The sequence below is a fragment of the Vicugna pacos genome, chromosome 10 (assembly GCF_048564905.1).
Source record: "Vicugna pacos chromosome 10, VicPac4, whole genome shotgun sequence".
Lineage (NCBI taxonomy): Eukaryota > Metazoa > Chordata > Mammalia > Artiodactyla > Camelidae > Vicugna > Vicugna pacos.
The window spans coordinates 19,630,933-19,655,546 of NC_132996.1; the positions used below are offsets into that span (position 1 = coordinate 19,630,933).

The 24,614-nt window shown below is 36.5% G+C and overlaps 1 protein-coding gene across 5 annotated transcripts in view; it reads left to right on the top strand.

The window, feature by feature from the left end:
- Positions 1–24,301, top strand: part of PRCP (prolylcarboxypeptidase) — a 59,332-nt gene extending 35,031 nt beyond the window's left edge. For 4 of the 5 annotated variants that reach the window (XM_072969096.1, XM_015244680.3, XM_072969097.1 and 1 more), the window contains 7 exons: positions 1,934–2,035; positions 4,744–4,925; positions 5,160–5,317; positions 6,051–6,223; positions 15,483–15,647; positions 16,380–16,567; positions 23,549–24,301. In XM_072969096.1, coding sequence (XP_072825197.1) covers positions 1,934–2,035; positions 4,744–4,925; positions 5,160–5,317; positions 6,051–6,223; positions 15,483–15,647; positions 16,380–16,567; positions 23,549–23,765 — 1,185 coding nt within the window. In that variant the 3' untranslated portion in view covers positions 23,766–24,301. The remainder of the gene's footprint in view (positions 1–1,933; positions 2,036–4,743; positions 4,926–5,159; positions 5,318–6,050; positions 6,224–15,482; positions 15,648–16,379; positions 16,568–23,548) is intronic. The other variant, XM_015244682.3, reaches the window with a different exon arrangement.
- The last annotated feature ends 313 nt before the right edge of the window (positions 24,302–24,614 follow it).

A 24,614-nucleotide genomic window follows, 5' to 3' on the forward strand; every position in this document is an offset into this window, starting at 1 on the left:
GTTATTCTGTGAAGCAACTGAGGCTCCTTTGTCTCTCTTTCTCTTTCTTGTGTGATTTCTCTTTTATGCCAGAGCCACAGGCAAAAAATATCCAGTTATTTTCCCAGCTCCAGTTCTTCATCATAGGTAGGCAGCTATTCCTGCCTCCACAGACCCCACTGCTCTGACAGGCACTACAGCATACCTTAAGGCTCCTGGGGATTTCTGACCTTAGAAGTGGTAGAAAGGAAGAGCTACTGAGGGTAGGAACAGTTCCAGATAACTTAAAGGACAGATCTTGGTACTTTTCCAGCCCTAAACACACCTTCCTTTATATACTAGAATGTTTGGGTTGCATATTCATATATTCTGGACACTGATTTGTTGAGAGCCAGTGTAGCATAGTGGTCAAGAGTGAAAACTTCAGCCAGACAGATAAGGTTCGAATTCTGGTTTTGCCGCTATGGTTTGTGACTTTGAGCAAGTGTTTCTGTGCCTCATTTTTCACATGTTAAATGGGTATAATAATAGTATCCAGTTCATAGAGTTGTTGTGAGGGCAAATAAGAAATAGGAACTTAGAACAATGCTGGCACAGAATGTTATTTAATGTTAATATGTTACATGGACCTCTTTTGAAAAATAGAACTACCCTAAAATAGATGCTGGCAAATAATCACTTATTACAGTGTGAATCAGATACTTCATCTCAAAGCCTGAGGTCAACTCCACAAAGGTCTGGCTGTTTTGATAGTGATCCTTACTCTTAAGAAAGATCCTTACTCTGACCCTATCATAGTCTGGTAGGGTCAGACACCTAGGTAAGCAAATATTGCAACAAAGTAACTGAGATCTATACCTAGCGCAGTGGAATTAGGAGGAGGGAGTGATCCGCAAGCCAGAGTGAGGAAGACAGAGGAGGGCTGGTGTTCCAGGATCTGAAGGTACACGGCAGGGAATGAGCAGAGTGTTATCCTCACCTGCATGCAGCTCTTTTGTTTATTTGTTTATTGGTCAAGACAAACAAAAAGTTTTAGAGGTTCTTAGTCCTTGTTAGGGAGCAGCAGCTCATTAAAAAGCAATAGTGTGCATTAGGAATGACAAATAGTTTTTAATCTGTGCTAAATCTAAATCTAGTCAATTGATGTTGGACACCTATAATGCTTTGTTGCAAAGGATTCTGAGGGTACAACTTAAGGTAAGTGAAAAAAATGTAGTGGTTGATTAATGACCAGCATTATGTATGGAAATAAGGAAGTCTAAATGCTCTTGATTTTGTTCTGGAGCCAGACAGCCTGTGCTTGAATCTTGGCTCTGCTACTTTCTAGCTGTGTATCTGTCACAGGTTATTTAAACTCTTGTGCCTCAGTGTCCTTGTCTGTAAAATGGGGATAATCAAAGTGCCTGCTCTTAGATTGTTGTGATAATTAAGTGAATTAATAAGTAAAGTGTTAAGAACAGTGCCTGACACTTTGTAAACTTTCAATTAATTAATATTAGCTACTGTTAGCTACTGTTTATCTTCAAATAAATAAGATTACTATAAAACCCAAGCGGGTCCAGTACATTTATTTGTACTGTTCTCTTATGTTGTAAACGTCTGTGAGTAGGCAGATATCTTAGTTATCCTCAGCACTTTTCTAGACTCTGGCACAGTGCAGTTTGAAGGCTATTTTAGACATAATGTTGATTCTAAGACAAGAGTGTCGGAATAAGGAGAGTTGGAATGACTGGTGGTTGAGCAACGTGGGCCTATTTTTAATTGTTACACAGTATGAGACTGATGTACAACAATGAAACAACAATTATATCATTTATCTGTAAAACAAATACGAATTGTGCAGCTTCTCAGATAATCCTTTTTGGTCTGGTTTAACATCTCATATGTGTTGCAAAAAGGTTCAGACTTTTTTCATATCTTGAGTTTACACTGTGAATTTATAAATTCTTCCTAGGGGTTCATGTGGGACGTGGCTGAGGAACTGAAAGCTATGTTGGTGTTTGCAGAACATAGATACTACGGAGAATCCCTGCCCTTTGGTTCCAACTCTTTCAAAGTAAGTGTACTTTTTACTTTTGAGTTTAGAACATTTTCTAATTACATGAAAGAAATAATGGCTTTAGCTTGAACTGCCCAAAATTCCAGTAATTTGTATATAATTTTTCCTTTTTATATAGAATTTGAACAGAATTTTTATATAGAATTTTTTAAACCATATTATTACCATTATGTTTATCAGTCTTTAACTCGGTGTGATGAAGCTAGACGTCTCCAGGTAAATCTTAATCTATGGCTGCAGAGACTGTGGAGGGAACTTTTCATTGTTTAAAAAATGTCAGTAAATAATCTGCTTTGTAAATTATACACTTAAGTTATCCGTTCTACCACTGGAAAAAGTGTAATGAGCGTATATATATTTGTTTAATAAAAGGTGTTTTTCAATAAAATAAGAACAGATAATCTCTATGATTCAGTGAGGTCAACTGGCCACTTGGATTCCCTTCTGGCCTTTCTGTTCTCACAAGGAGCTTTGGCCTTGGTCACAGATCTACACTTAAGAAACCAGGACACTTTTCCCTCAGCAGAGTCACTCATGTACTACCCTTGTGTTTCTGACTTTATGAATTTGCCTCTGTTTTATTACTTACTGAATATTTTTCTTTAAACAACTCACTTTTTAGCCTTAGCATTATCTTAATAAGGGCTTTATGTACTATTTTTAAAAATTATATTAAAATAAAAACAATGATTAAATTTTAAATGTTTGTGCACTACCTAAGACTATCATGCATACCATTAGTATGTACATACTACGTTTTGGAGAACTGAGTTAGAAGAAACTTGGGGGCAACCATTTTCTAGGCTTCTTGTTTTAAAAGGAGTTTTGATTTTTGTTCTCAGAGGTTTTATTATATCGTATTATAAATAAATAAATAAAAAGTCCTTGTGTTACAAATGAAAAGCTGATCAATTTGCTGATATTCATTGGGCTGCACAGGAAACGCCATTCTTTAGCTTATTATTTTGTGTAATTATCTGACTAGACGAGTTGACAGATCCTGAAACCATTGGGAAGTAGTCAGCTTATTGCAGCTAAAAATGTAACTCTTCTCCTAAGTCCCTGTGGTTCATACTTCATTGGCATAATAGAGCTAAGGGCTCTCTTTGATATGCTTCCTTCCCTTCATGTGCTCACAGAATTTGTCAGTAGCATGGGGGAATATTACTAATATATTGTGAGGATTGGGGAAAAAACTGCACTAAACTACATACAGTAGTGCCATGAAAACTGGAAGTGAAAAACAGTGACAGACATGAGAAAGAAGGTAAGAAGTTCTAAAGCATACATCTTAGATTAGGGGGAAGGCTAAAGGAGTGAATGACATACATAGGAAAGAGGAAAGATGGAACTCTTTGGTTCTGAAATGTGCCAGTGATGGGAGTGTTCAGAGTGATGAGACCAAAGCATGAAGGTCAAACAGGATAGCTTAATATGGGTATGTAGCTGTATTAGTCGCTATTGCTACATAATAATTTACCTCAATCCTTAGTGGCTTAAAACAGCATTAAACATTTACTATCTCACAGTTCCTGTGGGTAAGGAATTAGGAGTGGCTCAGCTAGGTAGTTCTGTTTCAGGGGATCTCATGAGATTGTCAGCTGGTGCTTCAGTCATCTGAAGGCTTGACTGGGGCTGGAGGACCCTCTCTGCTCATATGGAGGATCCACTTAAGTGACAAACTGGTGCTGGATATTAGCAAGAGGCTTCAGTTTGTCTCCTCCTGGGTTTTTCCTAAGGCCCACTTGAATGGCCTCATGATGTGGCTGCTACCTTCCCTCAAAGTTGACAATCCAAGAGAGCAAGGTAGAAACTGCAGTACTTTTAACGACCTCATATTGGAAGTCACATATCACTTCTGCCACGTTCTATTTGTTAGAGTCAGGTCACTAAATGCAGCCCAAGTTCAAAGGGAGAAGAATTAGGCTTTACCTTTTAAAGAGAGACATCTCATTAGCCTCCTGAGCTGATCAGGACTCTGCTTGAGTTCCACCTCCCTACATTGCAGTGAGGAAATTCTCCCTAAGCAGAGAGCTAGATGATCATGAAATTTACTTGCTGAGTGTCCTTCTCTCAGGGATCAATGTCTTGTGTTGCCTGTATTCCAGTGCCTGAAATAGTTGTTCCGTAGGTTGCTGTTTTCTTTTTTTCCGACTCCAATTTTATAGTTGTACAACAGGCAGGCTAATTTATTTCCAGTTGTTGGTATATCAGACATAATAATCTTTTTGATGAGGAAGGATGAGTTTTATTTTTACTGATGATTCTAACTTCAATTTTCCACAGGATTTAGTTTACCTTTGCCTATATGGTAGCCACTGTAAACGTTTCAAGATTTGAAATAAAAGTTATAACAAAGTAGTTGTCTGTTAAGATTAGTATTCTATTCCATCACATTTGTTGTTAAATGTTACCTACCGTTTGTTTCTGTTGTTTCTACTGCCTCAACAAGGTCTTTGGTAAATAGCATTTAAGAGAAATTACATTTGAATGCAAAATACAGTATCTTTTTCCCCAAATTTTAAGATCAGTTTTTCATAAGTTGTTTTAATCAGCATTGCTATACTTTAACTGGGTGTTTTAGCTCAGTTGCCTAGAAATTCTATTTGGAGAAAAGCTTATCAGGCTTTTTTCTGGAGTTGTGCTATGCCTAAGCTGCTATTATTTGTACATTTATATCCATGTTCTTTGTCATTTTTCTTTAGGATTCCAAACACTTGAATTTTCTGACATCAGAACAAGCTCTGGCTGATTTTGCAAAGTTAATCAAATACTTGAAAAGAACAATCCCAGGAGCCAAAAATCAACCAGTCATTGCCCTAGGGGGCTCTTATGGTGGCATGCTTGCAGCCTGGTTCAGGATGAAGTATCCTCATATTGTGGTTGGGTAAATGCATTTATGTTGGCATGAGCACGTCTTAATAATCGTCAGTGAAAACTTAGGGATTTGTTTTTGGTAAAACATGTTCTATTTTATTATACTGAGGTTTCTAACTTCTGTTTCATTAACAGCTGTTATTTTTCTCACCATTTTTGTTCAATATCAATTTCAATTTTAAAACTTGAATTCAATGAGTTACATTTTTTTCTTTTCTCCTTCTTTGTTCTTCTTACCATTTAGAGCTCTTGCATCCTCTGCCCCGATCTGGCAATTTGAGAATATAGTACCTTGTGGTGTATTTATGAAGGCTGTAACTACAGATTTTAGGAAAAGTGGCCCAAATTGTTCAGAGAGCATCCATAGATCCTGGGATGCCATTAGTCGACTCGCAAAAAAGGGTAAGCTTTAATTAAGAAAATGGAATTGTGGGTTTTTTTTTAACCTGTTATGTGTTAAACTTAACACTTCCCACTTTTTCAGTAAACTTTTTATTTAAGTATAATATGCATGTTTAAGTATAACGTATAGAAAAGTATACATATCAAAATACACAGCTTGGTGAATTTTTGCAAAGCAAATAATAGTGTAATCAGCATGCAGAATAAGAAATCCCATCAGGAATCCCCTCATGCCCTTTACAGATACTACCTCTGCATTTATCAGGCTAAACACTATCCTGAATTCTAGAACAGTAGATTAATTTTGCTTGCTCTGGAATTTTTTAGTAATTGGAATTGCTTAGTATGTATTTGTTGTCTCTGCTGTCTTTTGCTGAATGCTGTGTTTGTCAGATAAATCAATTTGTTTCATTTAGTTGTAGTTTATGCATTCTCATTGCTCTGTAGGGTTCCATATGTTTATTTACAATAGGGAATGATTCAGAATACTAATTCTGGTAAGCTCCATAAAGGTAGGCAGCTTACCTATCATGGGAATAATTAGGTAGCAACTTACCTATCATGGAATTACCCAGTTACACTAAAAATATTTTGTTGAGTGTTAAAAAAGCACTCTTGGAGAAATTGTATAGAAGATGGAGTTTTATAAAATATCAAGTTAAGAATAAATGATCTGTAAAGCCCTTCTGTTGAGCAATGTTTTTTAGATCTAACAGTGTGATTCTATACTCAGGCACTGGCTTGCGTTGGCTTTCTGAAGCCCTTCACTTATGCACTCCGTTAACAAATTCTCAGGATGTTCAGCATTTGAAAGACTGGATCTCTGAAACCTGGGTAAATCTGGCAATGGTGGACTACCCTTACGAGTCTAACTTTTTACAGCCTTTGCCTGCTTGGCCTATCAAGGTAATAGGAAAATGCCCTTTCATCATTTTTAATAACATACTTCTCTCTGTCTCCCCCCGCCTTCTTTTTTTGGTGTATGCTCTGACTTTCACCATCAGAAGAAGTCCCAGTGACAAAGGGGCTCTGGAGTTAGTCAGACTTCAAACTTAGGCAGGAATCCTGGCTTTTGTCACTTTCTGGTTACTCATCCTTGGACATGTTACCTAGCTCTTCTGAACCTCAGTTTCCTCATTTAAATAATGGAGATAAAGTGCATAAATTACTGGGTTGTATGAATTACAACTCTTAGGACTATAAACTAACTCTTAGAAATAAGACCAATAGTTGCTGTTAATGAAATAATTACTATCTGCCAAATCCTATGCTATGCACTTCATGTACACTATTTATATATATGAGACACATGAAGCTGTGGATACACTATCAGTGCTTAATAAATGGCAGCTGCTAGCATAGTGCTATGATTTAGTCAACTGCTAACGCATTCTGAGTGCTACATACATCATAAAGGTGTGATCCCCATGCAGCCTGGTGGAGTGGGAAGAGCACTGACTCTGGATCCTTGTCCAGAACTACCATTTACCAGCTGTGTCATCTTGGTCAAGTCTCCTCTTCTTGAGCCTCCATGTCTTCCTCTGTGGAATCAGATGATGATCCTTATTATCTCAATAGGGCTGTGCTGAGGATCAAATAAAATTTTGGATGCAGAAACACTCTGGAAAGTGTAAAGATACTTGACACAATAAATTTTAACTTTCTTTTTATGCCAAAATTCTTTATCATATGTATTCTTTTTATGTATTCCTTTGTAAAGAGCATTCCTCTTAATTTTGAAAGCAAAGGTTGGCCAACTTGATGGTTATTAAATTTAGAGAATATAACAGTCTCTGCTAGAAGGAGTGCGGTAAATGTAGATAGAATTGGTAATACAAGAACCAGGTTTCAAAAGCACTTTTAATTTAACTGTCCTTTTGAACTATTAAACGCACATCTTGCTTAAAACTTTGTAACCCAAGTGGAACAAGGTCATTTACTATTAGAGATATTTTTCTTCATCTAAAAAGTAAAATGACCAGTGAGGGTCTTGCACATAGCAGGCCAGAGGTAAATGTATATTGAATTAAATTGAATTTTGACACTACAGAGTTATTTTAAAGAGCAGATCTCTCTCATACTAAGAAAACCTGGATCAAAATAATGAGAAAAAAATGAATCTGAACCAATTATAGTCTCCATAAATGCCTTTGTGCCAATAATGTCTTATCTTCCTATTTTATTTTACTATTTACAGAACATTTTTTTTTTATTGAAGTATAGTTGATTTACAATGTTGTGTTAGTTTCTGGTATATGGCAAAATGATTCAGGTATACATACATATAAATGTCTATATATATATTATTTTCCATTATGGTTTATTACAAGATACGGAATATAGTTTCCTGTGCTATACAGTAGGACCTTGTTGTTTAGATATAGTAATTTGTATCTGCTAATCCCAAACTCCTAATTTATTTCTCCCCCACCTCCTTTCCCCTTTGGTAACCATAGGTTTGTATTCTATGTCTGTGAGTCTGTTTTTACAAAGCACTTCCAGATACACTACTTCATTTAGTACCCATGAAAATACTGTGGGAAAAAGAGGTATAATCCCAGTTTTATGAAGAAGAAATTTAAGCTCAACTAAGAGGTGGTGAAAGTGGGATTTGAATTCAAGTCAGCCATTGTTCAGAGCCTATGATCTTCTCCCACATTGCACTGAACCAGGAGAAGACCTGACTGAAGATGTGGGTGGATTGCTGGCCACAGTGTGACAACTATAAGATTTAGCTGTGTACTCTTTGTACAAAGTGAGAAGTACATTTGCATCTTTATGCCCACTTGGAGAACAATGGAGTTGTCACAGATAAAAACATATGGGGAATTCCCTTGTTATTTAGAATAGGGGTTGACAAACGTTATCTGTAAAGGACTAGATAGTAAATATTTTAGGCTTTGTGGGCTATATACTATCTGTCACAACTGCTGAACTCTGTAGCTCTAGCAAGAAAGTAACCACAGACAATATATAAGTGAATGAGGATGACTATGTTCCAATAATACTTTATTTGTAAAACAGGCAGTCGGCAGGCTTTGGCCTGGGGGCTGTAGTTTGCTGGCCTTATTTAGAAAAAATGCCAGAGGAATACAGCTTTTTAGTATTCATTTGTTTATAATTTGGAACAGTGAACAGTCTAACTGGCTTTGTTTTTACTTCTTGTTTCTACCTTTTGAGATATTTTGCTTTTGAATCTTAGGTATAAATGTATTCTATTCTTTCTCTCTCCTAAATAATCACTTAAAATTAGTGGAGCATATCTCAGATGTTTTGTCATCTGTTTTTGATTTTAGCATTGTCTTTCTTTTATCTTTTGTATATATATATTTATTATATATATATATAAAATAAAAGTTTATTTTTAAGACAAGATAACTTCGTGTCTTTGCCTTACAATCACCTTTTACTTCTTTTATTCAGGACTTGTTCTTGTCATTTACTTCAGTTATTATTATTATTTTTTTTTACCAACTTTATCCCTTTTTTTGACATATTAAGCAATTCTTGATTGCTTATGATATATGTATAATTCTGTTTCCTGTCTGCACCCCAGTAAAAGTATCTTCTCTCTGCTTCTTGCTTTTCATTGCAAACATCTATCTTTAATTTTATACTATCTGATTTCAGAATTTTTCCACTGCATGGCTCCCTCGCAGACTTTTAGCTTCAGATCACTTTCTTTCACTGTTCATTCTGTTTCTCCTTTCTTGACCCCCTCTCTGTTCTCCCAACCCACTAATCCCTGGAACACTACCCAGTTGGGGACCGCTCTTTCACTTGGATAGTTCCATTTAACCAGGGCTCCTCCTCCCTCTGATACACTTCCTCCTTTTTAAAGGGCTGACAAACAGCCGTCCTTTTCTGAGTCTCTAACTCAGGCTTAGGATGGTGAGATAATATGTAATAGTTGGGTTATGAAAAAAAGCAGATGATTTCCAATTCTGCCTAGATCTTGCACGGTTCTGAAGCATCCATAGGCAACAACTGAATGCCATTTTCCGTGTCAACTCAAGTATCATTCTTTTTAATTTATCTTTGGGCTGTGCACACTCAGACTCCATTTGCTTTTGTTTACTGTTAACAGAAGCTGCAACATTCATGCAGAAATAATCATGGACTTGGCTGATAGAACACAAGGAAGAAGAGAAAAGGGAAATAGAAAACCCCCTCTGTCATTTGACTGCTCTGTCAGCATAAAAACTGCTAACTCTTAGTTCTCAGGCTTAAAGAGCAGTTTTAAAGGATACTGTAGAGTTTGTTTATTTTGGAATCATTTTGATAACTCATTAAATCTTTTGGCTTAGCCTTCTGAGCACACAGATAGATATAGTGAAATAATAAGATGTAAGATGGAAAATCTCTTCCGTTTGTCTTGGTGCTTGATAATGTATGCGACCTCTCTGGGTGGTTTAAGCGGTTTAGGTGCATTCTATGAAAAGGGAGCTTTTAATGACAAAACTAATGTGATTATCTGAGTGAGTGTGAGAGGGGTATTGAAACCTTAGAGAAAGAAAATCTGTTAGAAAAGCTGAATGTATCTGCTTAATCCTTTCTCTAATATGGATGGACCATACTCTCTGAGAAGAGATTGGTCTTTTTTTTTTAACCTATCTTCTTTCCTCCCTCTTTAAAAACATTTTCTTTGCCTTTTTTTTTTCTTTCAAATGCTTATCCTCATAGGTAGAGGGACACTTAAAGCTTTTAAAGAATGTAGTATCTTTACTTTCTCTGATGGTGTGCTTAGGTCAAAGGGCAGAACCTAAATTTGAGTGCAGGGATGATTATTAGTTTGGTACTAAGGTTAGAATGTTCTACTGTCTTCATAATTTCTACACTCTTTAAAACAGAATTATTAAGATGGATTTCTTATGCTCTTGTTACGTTTTTCTTGAATGTTCACCTTTGTTCTAGGAAATAGAAAGTGAATTAGGTCTGTCCATTTCTTGAACCTCATTTCACTCTACTGTTTTACAGTTTTTATTACTGCATAGTAAAAAGTTTTATGATTTTATATTGCCACAGAATCCCTTCTAAGTTTTTACCTAAGACAAATTTAGAAAAATATAAAAATATAAATTAAAAATATAAAAATCGAAAAATTAAAAAATTGTTAAAAAATTTAAGCATGAGACTACAGGTATGTTTAGGTATTGTGTTGTTATTTGTCTCTTACTCTATAACTTTAAAATTGAGTGTGTGTAGTGTAGTAGTAACAAATGGAAGCTTCAGATTGAGTGCAGTTGAATCCCATCTGCTACTTCCTGGCTGCATGGCTTTGAAGAAGTTTCTTAATCTCTTTGTTCTTTAGTTTCCTCATCTGCAAAATGGGGATAATAGTAATTGTAATGGTTAGTCAGGTTGTTATGCGGATTTAATAGGAGCTCGTATATAGTAAACACTAAATTAATGCTAGTTATATAATAATAACACTAGCTATAATTGTTATATAATATCAAGGAAACATTGTTATACCAGGACTTTGTAGCCAAAGTCTGGGTTCAGAACCTATAGATACACCTAATTTGTGTATCTATAGCCAGACCCTTCTGAGCTTATTTCCTTCTTTGTGAGATGGGGATGGCCATTATGTTTCTTCCTGGGTCATTGTAGGGAAAGCACATGACCTCAAGGACCATTTAATAGTTTTACTAGCTGATTCAGCTCCTGATGTCCCCATATCAGTGAATTTATGGCATAATTAGGAATGCTGTGCCTTAGGTAGAGGTTGTGTAGAAGATGCTCTTTACTAGCGTCTGCAAAATAAATAGAAAAGATAGTACAAGGGCTATCTCAGCGTTGAGTATTTTGGATAGAAATGGTTGGTTAGGGACCCTTTCTTTGTTGTCTGATTAGATTATAGCCCCTAAGTAAATAACCAACAGACCAAGTGCTTGCCTCATCAGGTGGACAGTATCTGCAAATGATCAGACTTAAGCTGAAGCATTATAAGAGTTTGAACCAAATATGCCAGTATTTGTATTTGACTTATAAAGATGGCAGTTTCATATGGCTCAACTTAACATTTACATAAGTATTTTGGCATCCTATAGAGCTTATTAAGTATATGACTGTCTCCTTTTGAATTACTACAGTCTTTGAATAAGCATGGGAATAGTGCTGAGGTTTTATTAGCATAATATAAGTATTTTTGCAAAAACTTTATTCACTCCTTCTGGTTACCAAAATTGTTAAGGAAGTACAGTCTTCCCTCAGTATCTGCAGTATCTGCAGGGGGTTGATTCCAGGAGCCCCTGTGGATACCAAAATCCACACATGCTGAAGTCCCTTATATAAAATGGCGTAGAGCCTCTGTATCCGTGGGTTTTCTATCTGTGGCTTCAGCCAACCTTGGATGGAAATTTCCATCCATGGATGCCAAACTCGCAGATACAGAGGATTGAATGTATATTTGTTGAAAAAAAAAACTGTCTATAAATGGACCCATGTAGTTCAAACCCATGTTTTTAAAGAGATATATAGAGAGTGTCTCTGGCATAAAGCTAGGGGCTGATGCTTTAAACTGACAGAATTGAGTTAGAAAGTAACTTTAGAAACATCTAAAATAACAAAATTGCCTTAGTAAATTTGCAAATATTTTGCAAACAGATTTTAAGTGCTATTTTTCAGTCCTGTCTAGCATACTGGTTGAATTATAAATTGGTACTTCCTCTCTGTAAGGCAATTTGACAGGATGCAGCAAAGGCCTTAAAAATGTTTATTTCCTTCAAACCAGTAATAACCCTAAGAATTTAATCTCAAGAATACAATTAAGGATATATAAAAAAATTTAGCTCCAATGATGTTTATTGTAGCCTTACTTGTAATAATAAAGATTGAGAATGATACAAATGATCAATGTAGGATTTCTTCTCAACTCCCCATCCTGACTGCTCCCCTATGAATTTTTTCATGTTAGTCAGTGTCCTTCTTAAAATGTAGTCCTCAGAACCAGACCCTATACTCTGAGGGTGCTCTGACCTCACAGGGGACAGTGGTCTCAGGATTGCCCCTAATCTGGACATGGAATTTCTATCAGCAGGGGCCCAGTTTCTGACCATGATGTTCTCTCTGTGTAAGTGGGGCTGCCAAAACCCAAGTATTGTCAGCTGGTGCCAGTCCCCAGCCATGCTTGTATCTTTTAGGGAGTGACAGTAACTGCTGTTTGCAGAGATGGCTATTCATGGGGACTCCTTTTCTTTGCCTGACAGAGGCCCAGTGTTCCAGCTCTGAGAGGGGATCTGATGCCAGCATGTGAATCATACTCACTTGTTACTGTTCTTTTCCAGAGTTTTAGGCCACTAGTTGCTGCACCCCCTTTTCTCCCTGCCCAGCTTTCATTGTCACCCTGCCTCATCTACCATGCTGTGCTTGAATATAATGCTCTTCTCTGCATTCCATGGGTCTACTCCATAGTTTCGTGCTGCATTTGGAAAAAGCTAAGTCCACTGAGCGTGTCCACAAGCAGGAGAAGTTGCTGATCGACTGTTGGCAATAGATAAATTAATAAATTCTACGATTGGTTCTTGATTTCCATATATTCTTGAATATTTCTGATTGGCATATTTCTTAGAAACATTTTCTGAGAAAAGTGCTATGCAGTTTTAAGTATTTTTGACTTACCATGAGTAATCAAGAGTTGTCAGAATAGTAAAACAGTCTTTTGCCTTTTTTCTTTAACTTGCATTTTCTTACTGCTTTAGCCTTGATGGGTCTGTGAAGCTTTCAGTTTAATTCAATTTTCTTTCTTTAAACCCTAAATCCTGGTGTATCATATGCTCATGACCTCACAATTACCTTTTTAAGGTATATCTAGTCATTTAGACATCTTAATTTCTGATTTTTCTCACACTCATTGTTTCCAAAAACTTACTGAGAATAATGCACACTCTTACCTCACTTTTGGAAAGTCATAGTGCAGTTGAGCATATTAAAGGCTCTGGGAAATCCTGCAGTTAAGGACACTGTTCACATTTGCTGCTACATTCCTAAAATTATTTGACTGTGAAATCTTTTCTCACAAGGTTTCATTTAACATTCCATAGAAATATTGTTGTGCCAAATACATTTGGGAAGAGGTAATAAAGTTTCCCTATGATTCATTTCCTCCGTCTTTTCAAGTTTCCCTTCTTTCAGGAAGGTGTTGCTGGAAGTTGGTCCTAGACAGAACTGTGATGGGAGGCTGGCTTTGCTTGTGGCCACTCACCTTCTTTCTCAGTGCCTTCCTTTCCTGACTGGGAGCGTGTCCCTAGACCAGGCCTTGTTGGTTCTGCTGCCCAGAATCTCTCTCTGAAGTGGGATAACTGGGCTCTTTCTTTCCTGGCTCCTCCTTCTCTGGACTTATCTCTTTTTTTGTTAGAACTTGCCTTGTGTGTATCTTTTTCCATGTGAAATGAAAAGGGACCAGATCATTGAATTCATGTCATGATGTTAATAAAGGATGGTATATGATCCTTTTAATGTATCATTGAATTTGGCTTGCTAATTTTTGTTGAAGATGTTTACATCTATGTTTATCAGAGATATTGGCCTATAATTTTCATTTCTTGTGATATCCTTATCTAGGTAGATCATCCAGACAGAAAATTAAAAAGGAAACATTGGCTTTAAACAACACATTAAACCAGATGGACTTAACAGATATTTATAGAACATTCTATCCCAAAGCAGCGGAATATGCATTCTCAAGTGCACATAGAATGTTTTCTAGGATAGATCAAATAAATGTTAAGCCATAAAACAAGTCATAATAAATTTAAGAGGACTGAAATCATATGAAACATCTTTTCCACCCACAGTGGTATGAAACTAGAAATAAATTACATGAAGAAAACTGGAAAATTCACAAATATATGGAGATTAAGCAGTATGTTATTGAACAACCAGTGGGTCAAATAGGAAATTAAAAGAGAAATTGAAAAATACCTTGAGACAAATGGAAATGGAAATGTAACATATCAGAATTTGGGGATGCAGCAAAAGCACTTCTGGGAGGGAAGTTCAGAATGATAAATGCCTACCTCAAGAAACAAGAATAGTCTCAAATAAACCTAAATTTATACCTGAAGGAACTAGAAAAAGAAGAACAAGTGAAGCCCAAAGTTAGTAGACTGAAGAAAAATTAAAGATTAGAGCAGAAACAAATGAAATATAGATTATAAACTTCAGCTTTAATATCATTATCGAGAGTTCAGTATTAGTTTATGACTCTTTGAGGTAAAATTTATATACAGTGAAGTGTACAAAATCGTAAATGTTCTGTTTGTTGTATAACCCAGACTCCTATGAAGACAAAAAATATTTCTGTACCCTGAAAGTACCCCATGCCCCTGACTGGTCAGTCCTGCCCTCACTCCCAGCTCCAAATATTACCTGTGATTTTTAGCACTGATGATAGTCGAGTGTTAGGAGTATTTGGAAGCTGGGGAGCTGCCTAATATGCTTCTCATCACGCTATAGACATAGGAGCTTAGGGTAGTTTTTCTAAAAGAAATTTCGTAAATTTTGCATTTTCATAAAAATATAGTCACTCATTCAGCAAACATTTAGTTGCCAGATACCTTGCTAAATGCCAAGGGAGATATTTTGGAATGAAATGAGTGTGGTATCAGCAAGACAAGAGCTCTTATAGAAATAGGCACAGGACGTAATAGGGGCACAAACGAGAGTGATTTAGTTCTCCCTGACTTGAGGGCAGAGGCAGCAGTGGCCTCATAGAGGAGGTGATATTTGAGCTGCATTGAGGGAATGAGTTGGTGTTTGCTGGGCATTAGTGGAGTGGGAGAGTGGGAAAAGGGCATTTCAATGTGAGCAAAGGCAATGAGAAGGGAAAGAAGTTGGTGTGGGAAAGGTTTTGCTAGGCTGGAGCAAAGGCTGCAGGAGATGAAGCTAGAGTGGTAGGTGGAGAGGACTTTGCATATCATGCAACTGACTTTGGTTTATTTCTATAGCTTATTTCCATTATGTAGAATTCTAAGATTCTAAAGAGTAATCTTAAAGGTATATTTATTTATGAAGGGGATTATACTGAGATGAAATCATCAAGCAGTGTGGTTAGATGCTTAAGATTGTTTTATGATCAAATCAAAATCGTATTTCTTTGTTTTATTAAATTGTAATTTTATATTTATATTCAACTCTTCCTTTCATCTCTCTAAAATGACAGGTAGTGTGCCAATATTTGAAAAATCCTAGTGTATCTGATTCACTGCTGCTGCAGAATATTTTTCAAGCTCTGAATGTATATTACAATTATTCAGGCCAGGTGAGATGCCTGAATATATCAGAGACAGCAACCAGCAGTCTGGGAGCCCAGGGTTGGAGCTATCAGGTAAGTGTGTATAATTTTCCTAAGTGGAACTTACTTTTCACTGATACAGTTGTGCTGTAACAGAGAATTCACAAGATTTTGTCACCTAACCTGTATCCAAATCTGGGCTTTGTTACCTTATATTTTGACACCATGGATAAGTTTCCTGATTCGTTCATTCATTAAATACCAAGTCAATTTGATATTTAATCATCACCAAATATTCTGAGTATTTACCACATGTCAGGCACTGTTCTAGGCTCCAGAGATACAAAGATAAGTAAGATGTGTTCTAATCATCAACAATAGCTTGATGGGACAGATAGGTGACTAAACTAATATTACAATAGATCTCGGTAAGTCCTATAAAGTAAGCATTTTATGGACACAGAAAAGAAGGGGGGTCTAACTTGATTCTGTCTGAGCTTTTATTCCTTCATCTGTACAATGAGACTAGTAATAATAAAAGTAATACTTTCCCTTCAGAGTTGTTTTGAGGGTTAATCATGATAATACATGGGAAATAAAGCAGTTTGCAAAGAATGTGTAGCCCCAAATTCTGTTACTTCTCAGCTGAGCCTTTCTAGGAATAACGAGAGGTAGGATGACATAGACATAAAGAACAGGGGCTCTGAAGCCAGACTGCCTGAGTTCAAACCCTGGCTTTGATGCTTACGGGCTGTATAACTTTGGACAATTTAACGTTTTATGCCTCTTTTTCTCATTGGAGCCTCTCCTGGTTTGCTTTTTCAGGCCTGCACAGAAATGGTTATGCCCTTTTGTTCTAATGGTATTGATGACATGTTTGAACCCCGGTCGTGGAACTTGAAGGACTATTCCGATGAATGTTTTAAACTGTGGGGTGTGAGACCTAGGCCCTCCTGGATCACTACTATGTATGGAGGCAAAAACATCAGTTCACACACAAACATCATTTTCAGGTGAAGTTTTGCTGATCCAAAGAAAACTTTGGTTGACGGAGACATTTTGTAAAATAACTGAGAAAACAGAACCAGGAGAATGCTGCACAGTTAAAACAGTATAGAATGCAGTAGTGGTATCATTTCTACTCCTTGAAAGACAGAGGATGTTGAGAAGTGATTTGATTTTATGCTCTATACCAGTGTGCTTGAAGGCTTAAAAACAATAGTAACAATATTAAAATATAAAAAAAAAATACTCTCAAACACAAAATGAAGGATCGTCTGGTGTTCTCAATTTGCCTTACTATTATTATTATTGTTATTAATGATAATACAAACTTTTCAGTATATATTCAACAAACACTTTTGAAGTACCCACTCTGTTCTGTTCCAGGCACTGTATGAGGCACTTTAAATAAACCACCTAATTCAATCCTCATAACAACCCTGGGAAGCAGTTGTTAGAGTGCCTTTTTTACTGAGGAGGAAAGTGAAGGTCACTGTGTTCAGTCACTTGCCAAAACTCATCCAGCTTTGTTTTAGTTACCAGGTGATAAAGCCAGTTTTCATCCTTGGCCTGACTGCAAAACCCATGTTTCTTCTTCTGTTTCACTGCTCCTTTTAGAAGTGCCATATTTGGTACTGGTTCACTTTGGAGTTGATTGAGTAGACTCTATATGTATCTGATTGTGACTTCAAAATTTCCATGTTTTGGCTTGAACATTAGGTTGTCAGTTATTAAAATAGCAAGGATCCTCAGTTTTCTCTTCTGTAAAATGAGAATAACAATACCACTCACCCCATAGAGTTGTTGTGATGCTTTAAAGTGTTAATCCAGTGAAGTACTTGGCCCAGACTTGGCGAATGTATTTGTTCAAAAAAATATTTGTTGAATGAATAAACATAAGTACACTCTTAGCCTTGCACTTTACCTTCAAAAGGGGACTGTCTATTTGTCCTTGAGTGTCCTTTCCCTTCCTCTTTGTTTCCTTTTCTTAAGACTCAGGAATCCTCCAAGAACCCTTCCCTGACTCCTTCAGGGAGGTTAGGTTTCTCCCACACTCTAAGCTCTCCTAAGGCCTGTGACTATTCCTTAGCACTGTGTGTGGAAATTATCTGTTTCTATCTGTCCCATGAGATTGCGAACTTCTCAAAGGCAGAGATTTGTCTTAATCATCTCTGTGCCTTTAGCACCTGCTACAGTTACTGGCACTTAATGGATACCAAATAAATGTTCGTGCTGATAAGGATAAGGAATGATATAAAATTCAGGAAGTCTTCAGAGGCACGTGAAAGTTTAAAGGCAGGACTATATGAAGATGCTGGTTTATCTTTCTACAGTGGCAAGTCTACTTTTAAAAAGAAATCTTTTCCCATATGCTGCTAGGTGTGAAGAATTCAGTATAAAATATAAGTTATTTAAAAATTCAAATCTACTACTTTTCTGAAGAAAGCACGTTCTCAAAGTAAAGGAGCAGCCTTAGGTGTCTCTCTTCTGTCTACTTAGTGGCTACCAGCCAGAAAACTTTTCTGGTTGATGAATAAGAAAATGTCCAAGGAACCATGTGAAAAGTGTATTTTATGTTCATATGTCTCTCCTTAAGTCACTTCACACAAATCCAACTGTGACTGCTTTTCTAGTTAAAAAATTCAATCTGTTTTTAATTGTTGGATTGGAGATTTGTCAGTTAAGAGCTTGGGCTTTCAAGTCAGGGAGACTTGAATTGGCTGCATGGCCCCAGGCAAATTGCCAATATATATGCTAGACATAATGGCAGTGTGACAGGGTTACTTCAAGAAGTAGATAGATTATCATAGAAGTGAGCACTATTAGGAGTGGCAGAGATTTTGTTCACGGTTGAATCACCTGTGCCCAATCAGTACCTTACACATAGTGGGTACTCAGTAAACATGTGTTGAATGAATGAGGACTTAATAGTAGCTATTAATAGTTCCATTTCAGCAGTTTTCTTATTTTACAGTGATTTTGTTGAAAGGATTAATTTTTTTCCCAACCCCAATTGGTAAGAAATTATCCTACCACTGGTCATTTTCAGTTATTTAAATATAAATCCAAAAAGTCCCTCAGAAGCTGGTTAGTGTAACATTATTTCTTAGGCAAATTAATTATTGCCAGCAATTAAGTGAGGCTCACTATTGGGAACTTTATCCAGGCATCTAGATTCTATCGTGATAGCCAGTTTTTTGTTTTTTTGTTTTATTTTTCCTGTAAATTTCCCAGTGACTGGTTTAGCTTTCACATGTCTAAGACCAAGAAATTCAAGTCCATGTGCATCTTAGGTCTCTCAGCAACTCCAAACACTGTTGCTAAGCCACTAGGCTGATTCAGATGACCTTTTAAATCAAATGCAGTTTGCTTATTATGTGGCTGTTGGGATAGCTTTTTTGTTTTGCAAATAATGGAGAGTTTCCTATCTGGGTTGGTCCTGTCAAATTAGAATAATGATAAAGGCCATTTGTTCATGTAAGAGAATCCAACTCCTTGTGTAGTTTACTTTAAAATTTATTTGGTAGTTGAAAGCTAAGGCTCCTATTTTGCATGTATGTTTTCCCTCTTATTTTTAACAAAACCAAAAAAAGTACATTTTTGGAGTGATTTTCTTTTCCAGTAATAATGTTATCCAGCTGCAATTGAATTAATTTTTTTAAAGAAAAATGTAGTGAAAACTTTAGTGAAAATAGAACAGGGATTTTAAACTTGTATTTCAAACACACATATATTTAATGTACCTAAATGCTTATTTCTCCTTTAATTTGTACACTTACCTAGAAAATTGATTGCATTAGTTTTCTGACCAAATTTCTGTGAGAAATGCTGTCATGTCCCTTTTCATGATTCACTTAACTCTTAGAAGTATTAACACTTTGCATGCTGGTAGAATATGATAATGATTATAATACTACTGCACATTCATGTAGTATTTTATAGTTTATACCTTACTTCCACATATATTATTCAACGTAGCCTCACAGTATCTCTGTGAGTGAGGGGCATTATCTTTTTTTAAAAATAGGTTTTGTTTTTTTTTCTTTGGTAATATATACCAGAATTGAGTTTTAGAGGGATCAGGTGACTTACTGAAAGTAATATGGCTTACTAGGGTTTAAAACTTAGATCTGCTTAGTTCATTGTTCTTGCCAGTATTACACATAGCTGAAGGTCAGTCTCTATATATTTATATTAATCACTTATATGAACTCTGCTTTTCCAGAGTACTTTAAAAAGTAATGAAGTGATTTACATGTTCCTGAACTTGCATAATGTATTTATAGATCTCTTTTGTGTAGGGCATCTGATATAAGGCAACAGACAACTAGACACTTACATTCTTTTTTCACTCATTCAGTAAATATTTGTGTGGCTCCTACTGTGTGCCAGGCATAGAGAATACAGTAATAAAACAGACAAAAATTCCTGCCTTTGGGGGAGTTCTAGTTTGAGAGATGGGTGATAAACAAGACAGCACCTATAAACATATTAGAAGTAGGTACATACTGAGGGGAAAAAACTAAACCAGGGAAGAGGGCTATGAAATGTTGGTGAGGTTAGGGGGAAGTTTGACATTTTAGATGAGGTGACTAAGGAAGACCTCACCAAGGGGCGACTTTTGAATAGTGATCTGGAGGAAGGAGCTAGCTAGTCATGAGTTTGGTGGGGTGAGAATACTCCAAACAGGGAGGTAAGCAAGGGCAAAGGCCTTGAGAGGTAGATGTCCCAGCATGTTCTCCTCCAGGTACAGTGAGAAGGTCAGTGTGGCTGGAGTGGAGTTAATGAGGGAGAGAGTAGGTGGAGATGAAATCAGAGAAGCCATAGAGGGCCCGGATCTATATAGAGACTTATAGGTCCTACATGTTTGATTTTTACTCTGAATGAAATGGGAAAACTTGGAGTGTTTTGAGCAAAGGATTGACATAATCTGATTCAGGTTTTAACAGGATCAGATTGACTGCTCTATTGATATTAGATTGCAGGGAGACAGCAAGAAGATCAGTTAAAAGGCTATTCAGGCTAGAGATAATGGTGACTTAGACCAGAGCAGTTGCACTGGAGAGGGTGAGAGGTGTTCAGATTCTGGTTATATTTGTATATACAACTGACAGGATTTGTTGACAGATTAGGTATGAAAGGGAAAGATTGAAGAATAACGGCTTTTTGGCCCAGCAGCTGGAAGGATAAGGTTGTCATTAACAGAGATTGGGAAGATAGTGGAAGGGGCTGGTTGGGAGTTGGAGAGTACCAAGAACTGTTTTGGACCTGAAAATATGAGATGTCTAGTTAGACATACATGTAAAAATGTCAAGTATATAGTTGAATTTTGGTTCTGAAGTTTAGAGGAAAGGTCCTAGCTAGAGATATTATTTGATAGTCATTTGTGTATAGCTTGTACTTATAGATGATTATGCAAATTATGGAAATAATTTCATATATCTGATAATGTAACCTTGAAGATATGTTATTTCAGGCTTTGTGATAATACCAGCAAAATGGAATGTGCATTAAACAAATGTCAGAACACATATTAAAATGTTCTGTAAGTGATTTCAGGTGATATGTAGATAAAGCTATACCAAGAGCTGCTGTACGGGGAAAGGGACCTAATACCTGCCATGGGCCAGGTACTTAAATCCAGGTATTTCAGCCCCTGTTTTATCCTGAGGAATTTAAGCTTCCAGGAAATTAGGAAGATGAGAGGCAGACCTGAGACTAGAACCCAGGATGTATGATCCCAAAGTTCATACTCTGCACCACACAAGCCAAGAGAGTAAATGCTGTTGATTTCCATGAAATGCTATGTAGTATAAAACAAGCATTAGAATAGGGTTACAGGAGTTTATATCTCAGAGGCTAGATTTGAGCTAAAGTCCTGAGTTTGTATCTTAGAGGCTTGATTTGAGTAAGCCTTCTAACTTCTCTGGGCATTAGTTTTCTCATCTATTAGAAGAATTGTAATTAAACCTACTTCACATGATTGCTATAATGGTCAAATGTGAACGGCTTTTAAACTCTAAATCAGTCTATTCATATGTGTATTGATAATGCTAGGGGAAAATTTGATTTATAATAGCATCAAGAATGAAATACTTAGGAATAAGTTTAACAGAAGTGCAAGGCATATACACTGAAAACTACAAAACTTTGTTGGAAGGAATTAAAGATCTAAATAAATGGAGACATCTCATGTTACGGAAGAAATAATATTGTTAAGATGTCAATCAATACTCTACAAATTCATCTACAGATTCCATGCAATCCCTATCAAAATCTCAGCTGACCTTTTTTTTTTTTGACAAGGTGAATGGACTTTTTTTTTTTCAAAAAAGATGTACAAATGGCGAATCAGCACAATAAGAAAATACTCAATACCATCAGTCATTTGGGAAATGCAAATCAAAACCACAGTGAGATTTCATTTCATACCTACATAGGATGATATAATAAAAAATACAGGTAGTAAGTGTTGGTGAGGATATAGAGAAAATTGGAACCCTCATATGCCGCTTGTGGAAATATAAAATAGTGTAGTCACTTTGGAAAGCAGTTTGGCAGCTTATCAAAAGGTTAAGTAAACATATATCCCAGAAATTTCATTCCTAGGTATATACCCAAAAGAAATGAAAAATTCATCCACATAAAAACTTGTACCTAAATGTTTGTAGGAACAATATTCAGAATAGCCAAAAAGTGGAAACAATATAAATGATGACTGGATAATCCATATGCAATGGAATATTATTTGGAAATAAAGAGAAAAAATGTACTGATACATGCTACAACATGGATGAAACTTGAAAATATGTCAAAGTGAAAGAAGCCAATCACACACAAAGAAGACTATTGTATAATTCCATTTGTAAGAAATTTCCAAAATAGGAAAATCTATAGAGATAGAAAGTAGATGAGTGGTTATCTGAGACTGAGAGTGAGGGGATGTAGTAGAGGGAAATGAGGATTTGACTACCAATGAGTGTGGGTTTCTTTTTGGGGTGATAAAAATGTTCTAAAATTGATTGTGATGATTGGTTGCACAACTCTGAATATACTAAAAACCATTGAATTGTACAAGTTAAATGTACATTTAAATGTCCATTTTGTGGGAGATGAATTATAGCTCAACAAAGCTGTTAACAAATGTAATGCTGTCTGTGGTTGTGTTGGCTTTTTATTAAGCTAAACTAAATATCCCGTTCCAATGACTGATCCTGTTTACATCATTCCAGCATATGTTGTATAAACCAGCCAAAACTTATAACCTAATAGCATTTCCTTAATTTTAAAGCTAATGTAAAAGGAGGATCTTTGAGTAATGCCCAAATTTTCTAATTCTAGGATTAAGGGTTTTTCAGTTCTACCACCCTGTTTCCCGAAGTACTATACTAAAAGGGAAATATTGTTTAGAAAAATGCAGTGTTTTTTTTTTTTAAGAGCTAAGAGATAATTAGCATTTTTAAATATGGGAGTTTTTCTTTATCACTTTGGTAGTTGCATCCTAGGAAAGAAGGAAACTGGCTTTAATTGAGGAACTCAATTGTGCCTGACACTTACTAAATACATGTACCATCTGATTAACCTTAAAGCTACCTTGTGAGGTAGACTTTGTTAACTCCACAGATGAGAAAACTGAATCAGGTAACTTGTATAAGATTCCGGTCCCACCTTCACCACTCATTGCTTTTGAGTGATGAAGGCGGGACTGGAATTCAGTCTTCTAAATTCCAAGTCCCAGTGCAATCTAGGTTGATTCATGGTGCACCACCTTCAGTCTTCTCTGGTCCTATTCTTGTACCTGTTTGCAGAAATATTGTCAAACTCCATGATGAAGCACCTTTCTGTATGACAGATTAAGTCCTCAGATCAAACGTCTCAGGTTATGAGCTTATAATTTTAGGTGTTATGCATATAATAGGTTTCTCCTATCTTATCTGTGTATAGATATGAAAAACTAACAATCTTTTATTTTTTTTCTTTCCCTCGCTTAGCAATGGTGAACTAGACCCCTGGTCAGGAGGCGGAGTAACCAAGAATATTACAGACACCTTAGTTGCAATCGTCATCCCAGACGGGGCCCATCATCTAGATCTCCGAGCCAACAATGCCTTTGATCCCACAAGTGTGCTATTAGCCCGCTCCTTGGAAGTTAGATACATGAAGCAGTGGATCAAAGATTTCTATGCCAGTCTGGGAAAGAAACACTGAGTAACTTTTGATCACTTTTAGTTTCTTCTTTTAATTCATTCCACTCACATTTGCATTCACTTTGATTTTCTGTACATAATTACTTTCCCTTGTTTATCATTAGATTTGGTGGGGACGAAGGTTGAGATAGAAGAGAACATGATAGTGTTGACAGTAGCCATCCCACCGCCTGGGTCCTCGCCACCTTTGCACCATCTCCAGGAAGAATCTCTTCATGAAAGCTTCCCCAAAGCATCAATGGCCTACAGAACTGGAACAAAGTGTTGACTGCCTTTCACAAGAGGGAGAGTCACTTCCTTTGTTTCTCTGAAAGCAGGGATTTCTCTTGGTTTTGAAGTTGAAGTCTCTTTGACCCATTTGTCACTCCCCCCTCCTCTACCCTCCCAAAAGGAAAAGCAGAAGATGGATAAAAATGATGTAATTGCAGCTGGTAGGAAGCATATCCAATGCCAAACCAGGAAATGGGAGCCATTTCTTTTGTACTTGATTTAACGACATTTGACTATGCTGTAAATAAAGAATAGGGCTGGACCTTATACCTGTGTGTTGCTTCTGAAGCTCCCTCCAGCTGTTGGGAATGCCCTGTGCCCTGGGCTTGGCTGTTTTTGGGAAGTCCTTTAATTTTTTTCTCTTCTACTTGGCAGCTTTTCTTAGTTCTGGGATATTTGCCACTGTGGTACTGCCAGTAAGAAATTTGGCCTTTTTCTTCTCCATTTCTCTTTGTTTCTAAGGTTAGTTTTGTGGTAATTTGGTTACATTTTGCCAGTTTAGGAAATGACTGTTTTCTTTTTCTTTTTACATCTGAGCAAGCTTTTATATGCTGTGATCACTGATGATACTTCAGTAAGA